This window comes from Apodemus sylvaticus, chromosome 10 (assembly GCF_947179515.1).
Source record: "Apodemus sylvaticus chromosome 10, mApoSyl1.1, whole genome shotgun sequence".
Taxonomy (NCBI): Eukaryota; Metazoa; Chordata; class Mammalia; order Rodentia; family Muridae; genus Apodemus; species Apodemus sylvaticus.
The window spans coordinates 48,267,942-48,288,583 of record NC_067481.1 but is presented as its reverse complement, the minus strand read 5'-3'; the positions used below and the strand labels follow the sequence as shown (position 1 = coordinate 48,288,583).

Below are 20,642 nucleotides of genomic sequence, written 5' to 3'. Positions count from 1 at the left end.
ACTCCCCAGGGGATATTTGGGGACACTTCTGGTAGTTATAATTGGGATCATGTGCTACTGGCACCTAGGGTGGAGGCCAGGGTAGTACCGACCTTCCTACTATGCACTGGACAGCCATGTACATAAATTCTCTCGCCCAAAACATCAACAGTGCTAAGGTTGAGAAATCTCTGGCTGAAACCCTGTCATTTGGCCTTGAGGTGGTGGGAGGAGGATAGAGTGGAATAAAATCAGAAGGGCTACCACAGGGGCCTTGAGTGAGGAGGGAGTGGGGCTCCTATGCTGGGATAATGGAGAATAGGGCAGCTTGTTGAAACTTTTCTTTCTTCCAAGCTTGGCCAGAGCCCTGCTCAATTTCCCCCAACCCTGCCAAGTCAGTCCTGAGACTTCACACTACGTTTGTCCTGGAGTGACCCTGACTCCAGCTCAGAGCTGGGGCAACATATTTACCTGGATCTTCCTGTAGGAATTCCTGGCTTCTAGGACCAGTGTGTTCCACCTATGGTACCTAAACTAACAAAATGGTGGCAAGCTTGCTTCGGGAGTGGGCTAAAAGTCAAAGATAAGTGGCATCTGGGAAGTTAGAAGTGGGGTGAGTGGGAAGAGGCAGGATGACCCATTAGTTACCTGACCTAGGAAGGAAGGGAGCAACGGAAGGAGCAAAGAGCTGGTGCGGGAAACTGGATTCTGACCCACTAGGCCTGTTTCCACAGCCTTTCCCTTTTAGGCTCGAGCTCAGTTTCCCTGTGTCATCCCCAGGAGCCGCTGGAGCACCCACATTCAGCTGGCCACCATAATGCACCCCAGTAGTAGTCTCCCCACTAAACTGACCATGGTGACAGGAAATGTCTCCCCTTCCAATCTCCTCAGAACTCTGAATAAGTAAAGGCAGATGTTGGGGAGGGGGCAGCACTCTTGGAATGAAGGAGAAAAGACCATGAAAAGGCATACATTTTGCCCCCTACGGTTGGGGTTCCATAACCTTCGGTTAACACCCATGGCAGGGTTGAGGGGGAAGGGCAGAAAGGAGATGGAGAATGTGGTTAAGGCTGATTCGCCCCTGGGGTCCAACAATCAGCTGCCACTGGGGCGGAAGGCAGGAAGTCTCCTTAAAGACACAATATTCTGAACGTTGAAGTTGAAGTCAGGATTTGAAGGACTGGAGCCCATACTTAACACAGAAGCAGCTATCTCGGGCTTCCCTCTCATTTCTTCGGCTCAGTTGTTCTCTTCCTCAATTTAGAGATGATGCAAAAGTCACGAACCGCAGGCCACGTGGAGGCTTCTCTCTGGGGGTGGGGAGGGAGTGATGAGGTGGTCCCAGACTTGTCCCTCTTAAATAAGCAATTCAGCAGCTTTTGCCAAGTCATTGGGTTCATTTCAGTTTTTGCCCATCCCCCGCCTTTCAGACTCTGATTGGTCCCTAGGGAAGGAGCCGCCTCTTCATTGGTCTCCACCTTTGAAATCACTTCCCTAAGTAGGCCTGAGTCAGAGAAGTGCTTCGGAGGGCGGGACTGAATGGGTGTTAATCTTAGGATGGGGTTTCTGGCTGATACTACCTTAGTAAAGATGATTCCCTAGTTTTTGAAAAGACGCTGTCTCTTAAGAGTGAGGGCTGTGACATGAATCCTTTGTTAGGAAGGTGCCCCTTGAGAGGCCGTGGCGATTAGGACGAGACATTTACTAGAAAAGATTTCACTAAACCCACGAGGGATGGACTAGATCTCCAGTGAAGACTGAGCTTGTGCGGGTAACAGCTGTCCCTATACCCCGAAGACCTCGGGCTAGCTCTCCAGTGAAGACTGGGGCTGTGCGAATGATAGTGGTACCAATACCCCGAAGACCTCGGGAGTTCAGATGCATCGGTGGCTGGCCTCCATCTTCAGTTCTACCCACTCCTGTTGCTTCGCATGCTCCACCTTCGCTTAGCTTAGGCCTCCTGTGAAGGCTGGTGAATCAGTTTTGAGGCTGTCTAAAAAAAGTTCCAAGAAGGAGGGGCTGTAGCCCTTTAAGGACTTCCCCGCGACCGATTCAGAGATCAGTTTAAAAATGCCAACTCACAGAGCGCGCTGCATTCTGGGAAGCCGAGTGTCACCATAAGAACTTCATTGACCGGGATGCACTGCAAAAGCACACGCCTTCACTTCCTTCTGCTCTTTAAACTGTAGTTTGACGTAAAACTGTTCTAAGCAAGTTCCCTAGGCCGAGGGCTAGCCACACCTTTTCAGCTATTCGCCACTTGGTTAGTTGGTAGGCGTGGCTTAGCGCAGCTTCTCCAGGCAAGGGGTGGCCTCCTTGCCAATCAGAGCCCAGACTCCTGAATGGGCGGGAGTAAGCGGAGTTGCTGGCACCCCCGAGTGGGTGTGGTCACGTAGCCCAGAAATGGGCGGTGATTGGCCCTGGGTGGTGCATTCGCAGCTCGTGCGTCACGACGCCGCCAGCTGATCGGAGACTGGAGCCGGTGTCTGCTGGGCGCTGGGAAGAGACAGAGCGGTCGGCCGTGCGGAGAGGTCGCAGTGATTTTGCTCCTCTGTCCTCAGCAACCCCCGCACCCAACATCAGGTGGGTGTGATCTGGGGACCCGGTCATTTGGGCGGGAATCGCGGTAACCGGGTGATGGGGAAAGTAGGGTCCTGACGGCCACACCCTGCCCTTCTGGGGGAGGGGAGAGGGGGCGGCGGGGATAGGGGCGCTCTTGGGAGAGGAACCTGGACTCGCCGGAGTTGTGTGTCTGGACGTTTAAACAGAGAGTTCCGGACAGGAGTCGGGGCAGAAGGTCTGGAGAAGTAACTGAGGAGGAATATGAGAGACCGGAGGGCCGGGGGCGTCTAACCCCGACGCCCTTTGGTTTAAGGATGCGGGAGCTGACCATTTAGCCTAGGGAGGATCTGGACGAGTGAGTGGTGTGGAGGTGCACTGCCTCTACCGGCGCTGACTGGGTCAGAGCCAGTTCAAGTCCCTGGCAGGGAAGGGGTCGCTGGGCGGCCCGGCCCCTCCTCTCGTTCCCTCCCGGGGATGTTATGTAAGGGGGGAGGGGAAAGGAGTAGGGGGCGGCGGTGCGGAGGCCTTATGCAACCCAAAGGTTAGGGTTTCATCGCGGTTGGGCGGAGGTTGGGGGGGCGGACAGGAGGAGTGCCTGGAAACTCTACCCGCACCCCCCCTCCCAGCCTAACTAGCCGTCTTGGACAGAGAGAAGGTCACCTTTGCACCTCCCCCCAGTATGTCCGGTAGAGAGGCCCCTAGCCCCGGCTTGGCCTGACCGCCTGGGAAGCCGGCTGGCTGGGTGGGGCGCCTGGGTTAGTCATCGCTGGGCTCCCTCTCTCCCCACCTCCTGGCCAACTCTTGGCCCCTCCCCACGGCCTCCGGTTAGGCTAACGTCCCCACCTCCCTCTGGCCCTAGTTTCAGCCTCCAACTTATTTGGCCTGTCATCCTGGCTGTCAGAGTAGGCTAGAAGCTGTCGTGGTGCCAGAGGGTTGATGGAGCAGCTGGTCAGAGGGTCAGTGCCCTGGACCCACCCCGCCCTGCAGCCAAGGGCACCTGCTTGGCACAAACTCTCAGCAGCCAATGAACCCTGTGGCCTGAACAGAGCCATCCTGAGCAGAGAGAAGTGGACAGAGACTGATCACCTAGGAGAAGGAAGATACGACAAAGTTTATGTTTCCCAAGAGGCTTTTGGAATTTGAAAGTCGCCCACCTTACCGTAATCTTTCCACTCTCTGAAAATAGAAATCCCAAGGCAAAAATCTCCTTGGCCCTTCTATCTGGCAGTGGCCATGCCCTTGGACTGACTGTGCAGAACCACCCTCTTCAGCTCCCAGCCCTCTAGCCTGCCACGCCCCCAGCCCCCTCCCGGGGCCATGCTGCAGGTCCCCCCCCTCGCTTTTCCTGCTGATTCATGCGTTGGAACTGTGGGGGCGGGGCTTGGAACTTGGAACAAAGTTCAGACGTGGAGGGGCCGGCAGACAGCCTGGAATTCATACCAGATGTACCCGGAATATGCAAGCGGAATGCCTGGCATCTCTGGTCCTGAGGAAGCTGCCCAGCCACCCTCCCCATACCTCCCTCCCCTCCTGCCTTTGGTCAGCTGTCCTCTCCCTCATACTCCTGAGAGCCCCTGCTGACCTTCCAAACTCCAGCCCCCTCCCCTTTCTAACCCTCCACAAACCCTCCTTGCCACTGAATTCCCTAAGAACAAGTCATTTGAGCTAATCACAGTATCCATATTTCTGAAGTACATTTTTTTTTCTTGGGACCTGGGTTCTAGACCTTTGAGTGCTGAAGATGCCAAGAGTTGCTAGTTCCTGGTCTGTAAAGGGGCACAAGACAAGTGCATTGAGAAGCCTCTTGCTTCTTACTCAAGAACCCCTCATTAGAAGGTACTGAAGTCCACTAGAGCTAGGTTTGGATGGCCAGTGGGTTGCTGGCCCTGTCACCCAGCTTTCCTGTTTTTCCTCCCCTTCCCTTTAGGAACCTGTGCCTCCCACACCCTCACCTGGCTGAGCCGCAGTAGTTCTTCAGTGGCAAGCTTTATGTCCTGACCCAGCTAAAGCTGCCAGTTGAAGAACTGTTGCCCTCTGCCCCTGGCTTCGAGGAGGAAGAGGAGGAGCAGCTTCATTGCCTATCATCTGGAAGGTGACAGAACTGGGGTTGGGATGGTCTGGACAGCTGGGGTGACGGCTTTACGGGAGGGAAACCCTGGTCCTCTGGGGAGCCCTTAGCCACACTGGCCCAGCAAAAGATTTAGGTTAAAGGCACTGTCTAAATTGGGGAATAGGTGACTCCACCTACCCAAGGTTGGTTGATCTCTGTGTGGCAATGGAAAGAAATAGAAGGAAGGTCTGTCTGTTTACTGAGACTTCCTTAAAGGCCTGCCTTTCGTATCCTTACCACCACCACCCCAGCATACACACACACTTTCCATGAGGTCCAAAAGTAAATATTCACAAAGAAAGGGGACACTGAAACTCCAATCTAAGTAGTCATTTGTGTATTTACATTTCTCTGTTTACTTTTAGATTGGTCCAGATTTTGGGTTTAGGAGTACTTACCCTTACACATGTTGATTTCTCCACCCGTACAATGGGGAATCCCATAGATAAGTAGGCAGGAGGGCATTAAACGTCCACCAGTGGTGACTCAGAGCCTGGGCTCTTCTCTTCCCCGTGGATGGAAGCAAAACATCTCTTTACTTGAACTGTTGTTCTCCCCCACATCCCCTGACTTCTCCCCCAGCCCTGGGGATTGGGATGGAAGGAAAAGCTATGGTTAAGACCCAGGCAGGTAGTGGGAGGCTAGCCGTCTACTGATGTCTCACCATGCACGGGTGACCCAAGGCTTTCCCTCCACCTAAAGCAAAACTGTAGCTCTTGGTTGGGTTCTAGCAGCCACTGCCATTTATTTTCTGCCTTTGCTTTCCAGGATAGTGAGACTCTGCTCAATACTGTGCAGGCAAGAAATTGTCTCCTGCAAACTGATGGGGAGATGGGTTGTATGATATAAGTCCCCTCTGCTGCCTCTTGCTCCTGATTCATTCCCACGTATGGGCTTGGTTTCTGATTGTGGTTCACCGTTGACCCAGTCTTCCTAACAGAAGATGGGTTCAGGGAGTACAGGAAGCTGTTTGTTCTGTTTGGCAGGAGGAGGAGTTCTAGCCTATTCCCCATTTACGAGAAACTGAAAGTCATAGGGGAGACTAGATCATCTAATCAAGCCCCACTGCAGTCTAAGATGAGGGATAGGATGTGTAAGGGACTGTAGCAGACGGGTGGGGAGGCTGAGTCTGCTCACACACTGCAACAAAGATTGCGCTGTCCCTCGACCTCGCTTTCCTCCCTCCTCACTTCACTGGCCACAGTGTGTCCCTCCAGCACTGAGTACATGGCTCTGCTGTCTTCATCCAACGTGGAGCCTCAGAGGTGAGGAAGGGCAGCCTGGAAGCAACAGAGGCAGACAGAAGACAGTGGAGGACCTGGCCTGGAGCCACAAGGGCCTATCCGGACGTTGGTCAGAGGGCCACATAGAAGCCTGGAGAACCCCAGGAGAGAACAGGCAGCAGCCTCAGTGAAAGACACACCTGCAGCCATCTCCTCTCGGGACCTGCCTCCCTGGGAGATGAAGGGCCTCCAGGAAGTATGGCCCGTCTCCTCTGCACCCCACAGTTTCAGTATAAGCAGCCTCAAGGTGCATGAGCCACCTCTGAAAGGAAATACACAGCAAACTCAAGAGGAGATTCAAATGTGTAACGCTATGGAAAAACATGTATGCCTGGGCTGCGGCTCAGTTGGTAGAAGGTTTGCTTAACATGCACCAAGGCCTGGTTCTGTCTTCTGCATGCTATAAAACTGGACACATGGTCCTGCAGTCCTGGCACGCAGAGGTGGTGGCCAAGGAACCTACGTTCCAGGTCATCCTCTGCTATTCACTGAGTTCTAAGCACTGGTTAGTAATTCTAAGAAGGCAGTGTGGCTGAAATCATTTTCCCTGATCATAACACAGCAAGTAAATGAAAGCCAAAAGAAGGCTCCTGTGCTTTGTAAGTGTCGGTGTCGGCCACTGGAAGAGATGCCTTTTGACCCAGTAGTTTTCTGTATCTTAAATAAAGATTTGGTTATAAAATGTTCATCTCAGGGTTGTAATGGAGAAAAATCCAAAGCAACTGTTTGCTTGGGAAGCCATTCCGTCTCTGCTGTCCTGAAAATGTATAGCTGGAGATTGCTTAAGTAGATTGTTTATCTGATGGTGTACTACGAGGCCATCCAAAGTCTTGTAGAAAAAAATTGAATGGAAATATAAATATTGAATACTAAAAAGATTATTAAAAGTATGAGTTTATGGCTGGCTTTTTAAAACATGAGTGCATACTTGTAATATTTAAAAAAAAACACAAAGTAGATTCAAAATGTTCAAAGTGGTTGTTTTTATATCGTGGGATAGTACAATGGTGAATCTTCCCCTTGTTTTTTCTGTCTTTCTAAGTTTTTAATATTGTGTATTGTTTTCATATATTAAATAAAATGCAAAAAATAAGTGTTTTTAAATGTTTGCTTTTTTTTTTTTGGTTTTTTGGATTTGGTTTTTTTCGAGACAGGGTTTCTCTGTATAGCCCTGGCTGTCCTGGAACTCACTCTGTAGACCAGGCTGGCCTCGAACTCAGAAATCCGCCTGCCTCTGCCTCCCAGAGTGCTGGGATTACAGGCGTGCGCCACCACCGCCTGGCAATGTTTGCTTTTTTAAGTGCTTGAGTGTCTCGCCTGTGGGTGGCGGGAGTCCAACATAGTCCTCTGCAAGCGCAGCTAGCGCTAACCTCTGAGCCATCTCTTCACCCCTCTATGTAATGTTTAAAGAAAATGTGTATTTTATATTATGTGTCTTTGTGTGGGTGTGGGCACCTGAGTGTGGGTACCTGCAGAAGCCAAAAGAGGGCATCAAATTCCCTGGAGCTGGAGCTGCCTGCTCTTGGGACCTTCTGATGTAGACTCTGGGAACTGAACTCAGGTCCTCTAGAAGAGCAGCAAATGCTCCTGGCCCCTAAAGCTGTCTCTCCCTCCAGTCCTCAATGTGATTTTTAAACTTTGGGGAATTTGCTGTAGGAGGATGGGCTGCAGCAAGTGCCAGGTGAAAATGTTTGTGCGCACACGTGTGTGTGTGTGTGTGTGTGTGTGTGTGTATGAGTGTGTGCGTGCGCACACACACACACACACACACACACACACGCAAGAAGCTGGGAATCATATCCAGGGCCTTTTCAAGCTCCACCACACTAAAGTCAATTCTATGAACTTCATTAATTGTCTGAAGCCACCTACTCTCTACACACCGGAAACATGCCTCTGAATTCCTGGCTGTCAGCCAGCTAAGGAGGTGTGGCTAAGAGTAAGAAAGAAGGGAAATACTCAAAACCTGTCACTCTTTGGGGAATTTGCGCTTGGAAAGGATCAAATTAAGGCCAAAGGGGTCTCGAATCTGAGCAGTCTTGTTGTTGTTATCCTGCTTGTTTTTCTTACTTAAGTCGGCTTTTTTCTTGAGGCCTGGGGAGGGGAGGGGTATTGCCTTCCCTTTGCCTCTTCTACCTGATGAAGATCCTCAGTGGTGCTGCTGGGGGGGGGGGGGAGGACTCAAGAAGGGATTCTCCAATAGACTGTTCCAGAATGGGGGCTGCTCCGCTTGGGGAGTACTATGTAAGGAGGTTACCGGTGGGCAGAGGGCAGCTCTGCCTGATTGGCATGCTCTGAGGTAAAGGTGAGGTGGCGCAAGATCTGGGCCCCCAGGGGTTGGCTCCATTGTCCTTGTACCTTCTGGTCTGTGGGTAATGATGACCAGTAGGTGAGAGATGAGGGAACTAGAACAGAAGGTGAAAGTTAGTAGGGCGGAGCCCCAGACTTGTCAGGTGGGGGTAGACTAGATGGCTTTCTGGAACTCCCAAGGGGTTTGGAGATTAGTGGTGTTGGAGAACACTTCTCTTGCTGTGTTAGAAGGCCTCTGAACTCAATAGCCGAACTTGATGCCAGGAAGCCCCCCAAACTGCTATCCCCAGGCAGGGGCGAGACGCTGTCAGTTCCAAGGCTTCACAGGCGGTGGCCCCACGGCTGCTCCAATCACTGTGCAGCCGAGAGATAGGGGCGGGGACAACTCAGGGAAAGTTACAACGTGCTGGAAAGATAATGCAGGCCAGGAAGCCCCTGGCAAAGCCGGATCCCTACTGCGCTGCCGGGGCCCTTCGAGGTCCCGGGTATCGGACACCAGGATCAAAGACACAGACTGAAACCTAGCTGACCCGCCACACCATGGCATCCGGGGGACTCCTTGTGGCTGGCGCTTCCTTCACGGTGTTTCGGGGACTGCACTGGGGACTGCAGCTGCTGCCCACCCCGGAATCAGTTCGGGACCGCTGGATGTGGCAGAACATTTTCGTTTCGCTGATACACAGCCTACTCTCAGGAACTGGGGCGCTGGTCGGGTGCGGAATTTGGGAACTGACTGCACTAAGGGGCAGGGGTGGAAAAGAGGATCTGGAAGACTAAGGTTGGAACGCTGGGTGGGTACCTTTTGGAAAGGATGAGAGATCTTCAAAGTCTGGAACTGGCTTCGGTTGTGGATGGGTGGAAATACCCAGTGGGAGAATGGATCTAGGACTTGGAGAAATTGATCTTAGCTCTTCATCTTCTCCAGGCTGTGGCTGTTTCCCCAGATGGTCGCCGACCCGATTCATGATCACCCACCGTGGGCACGGGTCCTGGTAGCAGTGTCAGTGGGTGAGTGCTCAGAAAAGGCTGGGTCAGGAAAGGCTTTGTTGGAGCGGGAATTCTAGCTCCCCCCTTCCTTGGAACGGAGCAGATGTTGCTTGAGGTTTGTTGTGAAGAATTAAGGACCTGAGAAAAGTGTGACTTGAAACATCTCTCTAGGCTGCACATCAGCTCTGAGTGAGGCGCCTCATAATCCTCTCCGGTGCCCACAGGTTATTTCGTGGCAGATGGAGTTGACATGCTGTGGAATCAGACACTGGCTCAGGCTTGGGACCTTCTCTGTCACCATTTGGCGGTAAGAAAGACTCTGAAGGGAGAGGCCAGATAGAACGGGAGCATGCCCAACTTGAGGGCCCAACCTCTCTCTCTTCTCTGACTTTTCCACAAAGCCCCTGAAAACCTATCCTCCGGGTTTGAACTGAATTGGAGGGAGGTTTTGACTGCTAGACACTCCTGGGCTTCCCACAAACCTCCAGCTGATCATGAAATCATTGAACCCAGAGTTTTGTTGAGAAGGAAGAGTTGAAGTTTTGGGTGTGGGAATGAGGCAAACAAGACCAGGAATGACAGCTAGGGTATAGCAGGGCGGTGGTGGCGCACGCCTGTAATCCCAGCACTCTGGGAGGCAGAGGCAGGCAAATTTCTGAGTTCGAGGCCAGCCTGCTCTACAGAGTGAGTTCCAGGACAGCCAGGGCTACAAAGAGAAATCCCGTCTCAAAAAACCAAATCCAAAAAAAAAAAAAAAAAAGCTAGGGTGTGCTATGCTAATTTTGTGGCTTTGGGGTGAGAGAGACTCTGGTCCAAGGCTGTTCATGCCCCCTAGATAAGGGTCAGCAGAACGGTCAGGATACGAGGCAGTCCTAAAAAATGCTTGGGTGTCCTCAGCGTAAGGATTAGCATGCTGGGCCTGGGACTTGTTGGGTACAGGTCACGGAAAGCCCTCTGACTTTGAACCTTGCTTGCAGGTAGTGAGCTGCCTCAGTACCGCTGTTGTGTCTGGCCACTTTGTGGGCTTCTCTATGGTATCTCTACTCCTGGAGCTGAACTCCATCTGTTTGCATGTACGGAAGCTGCTGCTGCTTTCTCATAAGGCCTCCTCCTTGGCCTTCAGAGTAAGCAGTTGGGCCACCCTGACCACCCTGGCCCTCTTCCGCCTTCTGCCTCTGGGATGGATGAGTCTGTGGTTGTTTCGGGAGTACAACCAGGTGTCTCTTCCTCTAGTCATCCTTTGTGGAATTGGGCTGGTCACCGTGGGTAGCATGAGCATCTCACTGGGAATCCGAATTCTGATCAAGGATGTTTTGCAGTCTCGGCCCTACCCATTTATCCTCATACACAAGGAGACTCAGCAAACCAAGTCATCTGAGCCTGTTTCCAGGAACAGTTCCACTCTCAGTCTGAACTGTGGGGAGGTCTTCTCTTCAGTCAGCCCTCAGAGAGGTGGGGCTGGGAAGAGGTAGCCCACTGTATAGTCAGTCTACTGTGTAGCAAGGACTAGACAGTGCCATCAGGACCTTTTTCAGCTAACTCACTCCTCTCCCCTTCCCAAGATCCAAGAAGAAATGTGGGTGTTAGTGGCTACATGGGAACCTAGGCTCCTGCTCACTGAATTCCTTTGCTCCCACGTAAGGACAGACAATGGGAGAAGAAGTCCTTCTAGAATCAGAGAGACCTGGTGTGGAGGGGGCAGAGCCAGAAGCAGAGAGACCTCATTTATGATCGAATTCTGGAAATGAGATAACAGCCCAGGAAACATTATCTGTTGTCAGGAGGGAGGGGCATTGCAGTCACCAGTGACAGACAGAAGAAGCCAGGCCACTGCAGTTGCTACTGATCCTTCCGATCCCCTAGTCAGACGGCAAGTCCCCATTCTCCTCCACCCCCTCCCCTTACTGTGCACAGCCTTTCTAGTTCTTGTGCATCTTCTGACCTTTTTAAAGAAATGTACATTCTTAGATGAACATGGTATGTCTCCTAAGGCAGCACAGAAGCCCCGAACCACAGAAAGGACGCAAGTATCCAACATGATCACCCAGTGCAAAGCTTTTCATGGCTTTGTGATGTTCTGAGCATTGAGGTAGAGGCACAGTGGGGCAGAGGAGCCTCCCATCCACCTCCACAGAGGCAGGGTAGCTGACCGTCTTATGGAATTCTTTTGAAGGCTCTCTCCACCCTTTCTCTGCATCAAGTCTCCTACACACATCTCTCTTTCTAGTCTAAATGCCTAGACTACAGAACTGTAGAACAGATTAAGGTTACTGTTGTACTGAATGGCAGGGCAGAAAGTCATAACTCTTCATCATCAACAGAAAAAGTACTAGGGGGCTGGAGAGATGGTTCAGTGGTTAAGAGCACTGACTGTTCTTCTGGAGGTCCTGAGTTCAATTCCCTGCACCCACATGGTGGCTCTCAACTATCTGTAATGGGACCTGACACCTTCCTCTGGTGTGTCTAAAGACAGCTACCGTGTACTCATATACATAAAATAAATAAATGCATCTTTTTTTAAAAAGCACTGCCAAGCCAGGCAGTGGTGGCACATACCCTTAATCCCAGCACTTGGGAGGCAGAGGCAGGCGGATCTCTGAGGAAAACTTGATCTACAGAGTGAGTTCCAGGACAGCCAAAGCTACACAGAGAAACTGTGTCTTGAAAAAGAAAGGAAGGAAGGAAGGAAGAGAGAGGGAAAGAGAGAGAGAGAGAGAGAGAAAGAAAGAAAGAAAGAAAGAAAGAAAGAAAGAAAGAAAGAAAGAAAGAAAGAAAGAAAGAAAGAAAGAGCCAGGTGGTGGTGGCGCATGCCTTTAATCCTAGCACTTGGGAGGCAGACGGATTTTTGAGTTCGAGGCCAGCCTGGTGTACAGAGTGAGTTCCAGGACAACCAGAGCTATACAGAGAAACCCTGTATCCAAAAAACAAAAACAAAACAAAAAACAAGGAAGAACAAAGCTCCAGCAGATAGATTGAGAAAAGTTGTTACAGAAGCTGAGAGGAACCCAAATCATAGCACTGGAGAAATGATTATAAACAAAAGGGCAAGAAAGATAGGAATATAGGCAGAAAGGGACCCCAAGAAAGGACCAGCTCATGTAGGCAGTAGACATCAAAATACTAAAGCAGACTCAGGGGAGATGGGTGACAGTGGCAAATGGAGAGATTAACAGTGAGGAGAGGTGAAACTGGAGATGAGGGGGATTCGAGAGGGGACCGAGATGGGAGAAGGAGGAAAGAGGAAGGGTTGCTATATGGAAACAGGAAGCACGATGGACAGAAAGACAAAGCACAGCAGTGTGACACACAGACAGGCTTACAGAAACAGAGACTGGTGGGAAGAGGAGGCGGAGTCAGAACCAGGGATGTGCAGTGAGACAGAAGGATAAGCCAGGGCAGAGGCGAACTATGGGGGGGATGGGCGACAGGCTGGGGACCTGATAATTGGATAACATCCAAAGGAAGCAAAGACAAGGAAGAGGAGCAAAGGGATGGAAATACACACACACACACACACACACACACGCACGCACGCACGCACAAGCACACGCACACGCACACGCACGCACAGAGAGAGAGAGGGAGAGAACATTGCATGAGATTTCCATTACAGTCAGAAAAACAGGAACAAAGAGGGGCAAATAACAAAGCCTGGAGGACTGGAGCCTGGCAAGGTGTCACATACTGATAATGCTAGCACCTGGGAATGACAAGCAGAAGGATCAGAGTTCAAGGCCAGCCTGGGCTACATAAGACCCTGTTTCAACAACCAAACAACCAAACAAGCAAATAAACAAACCTGGACGCGGCAGCCAGAATATTATCTGGCATTCATGAGGTCCTGGGTTCAAGGCCCAGGTTGGCAGTACTTTGATAAGGGTCTGGTCACCCCGGTAATACCAAGGCTAACTGACCATCGTGCCTAGCAACTTGCTGATAGACTCTGTTTTCCAGTAAAAGGGAAAAGCTTCACTGCAGAAAGAACATTGAGCTTTAAGGTCTCAGAACACTATCCCTATTGTATATGAATAAATTGCTATGCAAATGATTTCATCAGTCCATTGTGACTGTGATTGCTTTGAGTCATTTTTCTTGGCTCCAATGCTATCCTGGTCTGCAATGTGGTGTGGAGTTGTGGAAGCTTTGAGCTGAGAGTGTTTCCTGTTAAGATTTCTCTGGGTCTTTCTTTCCCTTTCCTCTCTGTTTTTGTTTTGTCTTGTGGGGGGTTCTCTGGTGTGTGTGTGTGTGTGTGTGTTGGAAGTTGGCATGAATGTAGTGAAGACTGGCATTAGATTTCTCTGGATCCTCCTGCCTCTACCTCTTAGGTACTGTGAGAATGGAAGTATACCACCAGGCCAGGCCAGGCCAGGCCAGGCTAGAACATTCTCGAAAAAAACAAACAAACAAAAAAAACAACAACAACAAAAAAGCAAACCCAGGTCCTGTGTGATGGTTCAGCAAGTAAAGGTACTTTCTACCAAAACTGACTATCTGGTGATAACCAATAGCCTCATCACGCTGTCCTTCGACCCACAGGCATGCCACACACATGTGCCTACACACATATATACAATCAAGAAATAAATGCATCAAGAAATAAATACATTTTTTTTCAAGACAGGGTTTCTCTGTGTAGCCCTGGCTATCCTGGAACTCACTCTGTAGACCAGGCTGGCCTCGAACTCAGAAATCTGCCTGCCTCTGCCTCCCAAGTGCTGGGATTAAAGGCATGTGAAACCACTGCCCAGCTATTGTTTTGTTTTTAGAGACAGGGTTTAGCCCTGGCTGTTGTCCTGGAACTTGCTCTACAGACCAGGCTGGCCTTAAACTTACAGAGATCCATCTGCCTCTGCTTCCCAAGTGGGCATTCAAGGATGTCCCACCACTACCTGGCTAAAGATTTATTTTTCTTTTCTTTTTTTGTTTTTGTTTTTGTTTGGTTTTTCGAGACAGGGTTTCTCTGTATAGCCCTGGCTGTCCTGGAGCTCACTCTGTAGACCAGGCTGGCCTCGAACTCAGACATTTGCCTGCCTCTGCCTCCCAGAGTGCTGGGATCACAAGCGTGCGCCACCACTGCCCGGCCTTTTTTTGGTTTTTCTAAAAAATTATTTTTAAAAGAACCAACCCTCCCAGCACTCAGAAAACTCTGAGTTCAAGGCCAGCCAGGTCTACCGAGTGAGTTTCAGGGCAGCCAGGACTCCACAGAGAAAACCTCAAAAAAACAAACAGAGCTGGGCGTGGTGGTTCATGCCTGTTATCCCAGCATTTGGGAGGCAGAAGCAGGCGGATTTCTGAGTTTGAGGCCAGCCTGGTCTACAGAGTGAGTTCCAGGACAGCCAGGGCTACACAGAGAAACCCTGTCTCCAAAAAACCAAATCCAAAAAAAAAAAAAAAAAAGAAACAAACAAACAAGGAACAGACCTAACCATGCCTGAGGACACACATTTGAAATCTAGGCCCCTGGGAGGCTGAGATAGGAGGATGAGGAGGTCAAGGCTAGCCTCAGGTGTGTGACTCATTTAAGACCAGCCTGGGCTACAGAAACAAAAAGAGGAGAGAGAGAGAATGGTTGGTGAAGATGATTCTGGAAAAATGAAACTCAAGAGAAAGGCCCTCAGATTTGCTTAAGATGTGTGAGAGGAGTTAAGGGTAGAGAAACGCCAAAGCGTACAGATGCCAGACACAGACTGGTGACAAAGATCTTTCAGGTCAGATACTTTATGCTTCGGTTTGACGGTCAGCCAGACCAATACGGCGACTATTGATTTCTGCACTTTCCAAGACTTCCGTCTCTGTCCAGGGCGATGTCACTTTAGCTTTCCTCTGCAGACATGACCGCCACCGAAAGCACAAACCTTAGGGTAATATCTGACATTCCAGGGAATGAATATATGTATTCACAATGTCGCCCCGACTGTCCTGGAGTGCGGTACAGACCAGAACGGCTCCACATCTCAGAGATCCATTTGCCTCTGCCTCCTGAGAGCTGGGATTAGAAGCATGAACCACCATACTTGGCTCATTATTTACTTAGCTGTCTCTCTCTCTCTCTCTCTCTCTCTCTCTGGAGCTCTCTCTCTCTCTCTCTGGAGCTCTCTCTCTCTCATATGTATACATACATAAGTACACTGTAACTATCTTCAGACACACCAGAAGAGGACATCAGATCTCATTACAGATGGTTGTGAACCACCGTGTGGTTGCTGGGATTTGAACTCAGGACCTCTGGAAGAGCAGTCAGAGCTCTTAACCGCTGAGTCATCTCTCCAACCCTACTTAGCTTTATTTTATGTGTACAAATATTAGCCCGCATGTATGTATGTGCATCATGTGCATGCCTGGTGCCCCAGAGGCCAGAAGCAGGTGTTAGTTGGAGCCCCTGGAGATGAAGCCCCAAACAACTGTAAGCAGTCCAACGTGTATGCTGGGGATGAGACTCAGTCCATCTGAGCAGAATGTGCTCTTAACTGTCGAGCCATGTCTTCAGCCTCAGATTTCCCAGTTAATGTTTGCCCTCTCACGCAGGCCCATCTGCGCATGCGCTCGAGAACCTCTCCCTCTCCTTGAGCCTCACTGACCAATTGCGGCTGGGAGACTAGCAGATCCCAAGTGGTATAAGAGACAATAAACTGGGGTGCTTGAACTCACCTTTTCTCTGTAGCCACTGGCTGAGCATACTTTGCCTCATACTTTGCCTCCCTGCCCTTCCTTCCCCTAAACCTAAGTCTTTGCCCACTCCTAATGTGCTCCTCCCCCACAGTAATCCAGTGGTCTTGGGGCCCTAGAGAGAAGGGGGAGATGGGGTTCGACTTAGGGCAGTTGCAACAGTGCTTCTTTGCTGTATATTGAGTCTTAAAAATTCATATAAACTTTGTGTTCTGTTTCTAAATATAATCCCATCTGTTTCAACACAAAAATGCAACAACAAAATTTTTCAAGATGCTATTTGGAATAATTGAAAAATTTACTCGATTTTAAAATGTTTTTAACTTTTTAAACAAATTTTAAATTTTATTATAAAAAAATGTGCTGGGCAGTGGTGGTGCACGCCTGTAATCCCAGCACTTGAGAGGCAGAGGCAGGCGGATTTCTGGGTTCGAGGCCAGCGTGGTCTACAGAGTGAGTCCCAGGACAGCCAGGGCTATACAGGGAAACCCTGTCTCAAAAAACCAAAAATAAAACTAAAAATAAAAGAAGAAAAACAAGTTTTTTTTTTTTTAAAAATGAAATCACATAATGAAATTAACCAGACCCAAAAACTGTAAGGCCCAATGAACTGGAACGTAGTTACGGGTGACAGTAGCCATTTGGAGCGGAGGCTGCCACTTTTCACACTGAATCTTTTTTTTTTCTTTTTTTTCACACTGAATCTTATACTTTCTTTATAGAATATATTTTATGCACCCGTCCACTACTGGAAACAAACCAAGCAGGAGAGAGTTAGAATTAGAGGCCAGTTGGCTTTGATCCTCTGTCATAACTCCTGTCCATTCCCTGCATTAGTCCTCTTTACAGCTTACACTGAATCCACACACACCACACGGCTGTTTACATAAACACATACATCATTGTCCAGACTCTGTGTATGAGGGAGAACATGCATGGTTGTTTCTAAGATTGTGTGACCTTGTTCAGTTTTATACATTTTAAGTCCTTCCATTTTTCAACAAATTTTGTGATTACATTTTTCTTCAGAACTGAATAGTATTCCATTTTACATACAGACCAGTTTTTCACTATCCATTCATCTGTTCAGGAACAACTAGGCTGGCTCCAATTCTTTGGTCTAGTGAATAAAGCAGCAATAAATATGGGAGTGCAAGCCGGGCGGTGGTGGCACACGCCTGTAATCCCAGAGCCTTCTAATACGTGTTCCACCACAGGCATGAACCCCCATTGTCCTTAACATTGATTGAAGTTGTCATTTGCTGGGTTCATTCATCCATGTATAAAGTGCATCCTGTCTAGCTTCCTCCTTAAGACAGAAGCTCCTCGCGTGGTCTGTCTCTCTTCACACTTGCCACAGTCTACTTTACTCTTGCATAGCTTTCTTCAATTAATTAGCATCTCATGCTTGTTCCTTCCTCCCCCTTCCTCCCTCCCTCCCTTCTTCCTTCCTTCCTTCCCCCCCACCCACAGAGGTTCACTTTGTATCCACGCTCGCTCATCTCAAACTTGAAATAAATCTGTTAGCTCAGTTCCCCTGAGCACCGAGAGAGTTCTTCTCCAGCCTCCCATGCACTCGCACCCACTCCCGACCTCTAATACGATTCGAACTTTGATGGGATTAGTTAGTGGCTGCGGGTGTAGCTTAGTTGGTCCAGTACTTGTCTAGCACACATTAACCCCTAGACTCTTCCTACCCCGCAGCACTGTGTGACTGCATGAACCAGGCCTGGTGGCACAGGGTTACAAGCCCAGCACTTGGAAAATACAGGCAGCAGAATCAGAGGATCAGAACAATCTCACCTCTTGAGTCTGAAGCCAGGTAAGGTAGCATATACCTTTAATCCCAGCACTCTGGAGGCAGAAGCAGGCAGAGGTCTGTGAGGTAAACGCCAGAAGCTCTATACAGCCAGGGCTATAGAATGACACCTTGATTCAAACAAAGTATGCCTGTTTTTGCATAATTACAGGTGGCTGAAGTAGTGCCTGCTCATTCTTGATTGGTTGGTTGGTTGGTTGCTTGGTTGGTTTTCTTGAGACAGGAGCTGGCTCTTTTCTATAGTGGAAGGTGAATAAGTAACTCCTGAAAGTGAAGGCCTACAACACAGCCGCACGTATTTGTTGGAAAATACTGTAAATGTGACATGTAAATACATACTAAAATGACCAGTTAAGCTAGGCAGTGGTGGCAGTGAAACCATGTCTCAAACAAACAAACAAACAAACAAAACACCGGGCAGCGGTGGTGGCACACGCCTGTAATCCCAGCACTCTGGGAGGCAGAGGCAGGCAGATTTCTGAGTTCGAGGCCAGCCTGGTCTACAGAGTGAGTTCCAGGACAGCCAGGGCTATACAGGGAAACCCTGTCTCAAAAAAAAAAAAAAAAACCAATAAAATAAAATAACCTGTTAAGTCAGTGAACCTTAAAGAACAGTCTATATCCCAGGGCACTTTTGACCTGTCCATGCCTGAATTACAGACAGGAGCCATGACACAGGCTAAAATAAGCCTCCTTTGCAAGGAGATGGGGCAGAAGCTTCCATCCTTGTTAGCAAATCTTTGTCACAAGTTTTATCAGGTTTTATTGCTTTTTCTTTCTTTTTTTTAAATCATCATATTTATTTATTTGTTGGAGGAAGCCTATTCTTCATAACTCATGTATGTGACCACCACAGCACATGTGCGTATCACAGCACATGTATGTAAGCACCAACAGCACAAGTGTGTGAGCACCAACAGCACATGTATGTGTATACTAACAGCACATGTGTATGAGAACCATAACACATGTGTGTGAGCACCATAGCACATATGTATGAGAACCATAGCACATGTGTGTGAGCACCATAGCACATATGTATGAGAACCATAGCACATGTGTGTGAGCACCACAACACATGTATGTGAGCACCAATAGCACATGCATATGAGAACACAGCACATGTATGTGAGCACCAATAGCACATGTGTGTGAACACCATAGCACATGTATGTGAGTACTATAGCACGTGTGTGTGAGTACTATAGCACATGTGTAGAGTTCAGAGGATAACTTGGAGAGTCTGTTTTTTGCCTCCTACTGTGTGGGTCACAGGGGTGGAATTCAGGGTAAGTCTTGGTGGCAAGCTCCTTTATCCAGAGAGTCGTCCTGCCAGCCCAGCTTTCTCTTTTTGCTTTGTTATGTCTATCCACTCTATTCAAGGCTAATTGGTGACCTCATGTTATCAGAACTGCTTGTGAGAGCAAGAGTAACATTGGACATCTGTGTTGCTCGCAGCTCTATCCCCGGCACGGACGACTCAGGATAAAAAATGTATCACCAAAGCACTTCCAGAACCTCAACCAGCAAATATTTACCTCCTATATAACCTTGTAGGGTGGGTGAGCCTTGTGACTTATCATTAGGATTTCACGGTAGCGTTTACAGCTGGTCTACTCCATGACCAAAATGGTGACGATGGCTAACCAGAAAGAAACAGCTACACTATAGTGTGCCACTACACCTGGCTCTAGTTTTCCTTCTTTCTGTCTTCTTTTTCTTTCCCCCTGTGGTACTGAGGATTGAACCCAGGACGCCAAGGCTCTGCCGAGTGAGCTGCAGCCCCAGACCTATTTTCCCTTTACTGTCTTTCCTTTTAGAATTTACTTTTATTTATTTGTATATGTTTGCGTGTATGAATCAGTACGCCATGGGTATACAGAAAGCTGAGAAGGCCAGAAGAGAGTGTCTGGGCTACAGGGGTTGTGAGCTATCCTATGGCTGCTCCGGACTAACGGCATGCAGCATGCAGCAGCGCTGCAGCCGCCCCACAGCCTCCGCTGCCCCACCTCTGCCACCACCATCACCACCACCTCTCAGACCTCAGCATTACAAAACCACATACACAGACAAGGACCTGCAAGAAGGCTCAGCAGGTAAAGAAGCTTGCCTTGCCTGAGGACCTGAGTTCCCTGTCTGGCACCCTGCAAAGGTGGAAGGGGAGAACCAACTCTGTGACATTGTCCTCTGCCCTCCACATGTGTGCCAGGGAATGAATAGCCCTCCCAAACACGCATTAAGAATAAAACGAAAATTAGATTGGTGACTTTTATGTTGAAAGTGGTTTTTACATGTGTGTGCAACAATGACACAGAGTAGAAAGGCAAGCAGGCACGTGTCCTCAACGAACTGCACTGAAGGAAAAATAAATGTGTTTCCTGAAAATCGTGCTGGGAGTCTGAGTTGGGTTTCTTTCTTTCTTTTTGAAAGGCAAGGCAAGGTTTTCCTTTTAAATGATTGCAAGCACACCAAATAATATGTGACAAGTGGAGTCCTAGCATCTAGTGATTTGGGTTAGGATACACTAACAGCAGCCGAAACAAACAAATTATATTCACTGTCCTAAATTATCCAGGATAGGGAACTGTAAGGCTGGCTGCTTCTTCATAGGAGTTACAAATAGCTATTTACTACTTTTTCATAGATAACGCCCCTGACCTTTAAGAAAGTAGAAGGGACTGATTTACTCCCTTTCTTCAAAGAATTTTCTTCTACTAGACTAATAAAAAAAAAAGTCAACATTGATACCCATTACTTTCATGAAGACACAGGAAAACAGGTGACATACACTACTTAAAGACACACAAGAAGATGAAGCTTCAGGTACATAATAAGTCTGTACAAAAAGCTAGGTTTTATAGTCTCAAAAAGTGAAGGGTCCTACGACAGCATAGAGAAATTATTTATTTATTTATTTATCTATTTA

At 48.9% G+C, this 20,642-nt stretch overlaps 1 protein-coding gene and 1 long non-coding RNA gene across 2 annotated transcripts; both read left to right on the top strand.

Annotated features, from left to right (window-relative positions):
• The first annotated feature begins 2,439 nt into the window (after window positions 1–2,439).
• LOC127694066 (uncharacterized) lies at window positions 2,440–7,018 on the top strand. Its single transcript, XR_007979783.1, has 3 exons — window positions 2,440–2,562; window positions 4,469–4,633; window positions 5,420–7,018. It is a non-coding gene; the product is annotated as an uncharacterized LOC127694066 (long non-coding RNA).
• Window positions 7,019–8,639: 1,621 nt separating this feature from the next.
• Window positions 8,640–11,936, top strand: Tlcd2 (TLC domain containing 2). The gene is made up of 4 exons (XM_052195452.1): window positions 8,640–8,957; window positions 9,170–9,252; window positions 9,456–9,538; window positions 10,209–11,936. The coding sequence occupies exons 1-4, from the start codon at window positions 8,785–8,787 to the stop codon at window positions 10,701–10,703; spliced, it is 834 nt and encodes a 277-aa protein (XP_052051412.1). The 5' UTR covers window positions 8,640–8,784; the 3' UTR covers window positions 10,704–11,936.
• The last annotated feature ends 8,706 nt before the right edge of the window (window positions 11,937–20,642 follow it).

Bases quoted from the DNA above. Each gene is read 5' to 3' on its own strand.
- Tlcd2 (XM_052195452.1), top strand. From the start codon at position 8,785: ATGGCATCCGGGGGACTCCTTGTGGCTGGCGCTTCCTTCACGGTGTTT. The intron at 9,253-9,455 runs GTGAGTGCTCAG...CGGTGCCCACAG, and splicing joins CCTGGTAGCAGTGTCAGTGG to GTTATTTCGTGGCAGATGGA. The intron at 9,539-10,208 runs GTAAGAAAGACT...CCTTGCTTGCAG, and splicing joins TTCTCTGTCACCATTTGGCG to GTAGTGAGCTGCCTCAGTAC.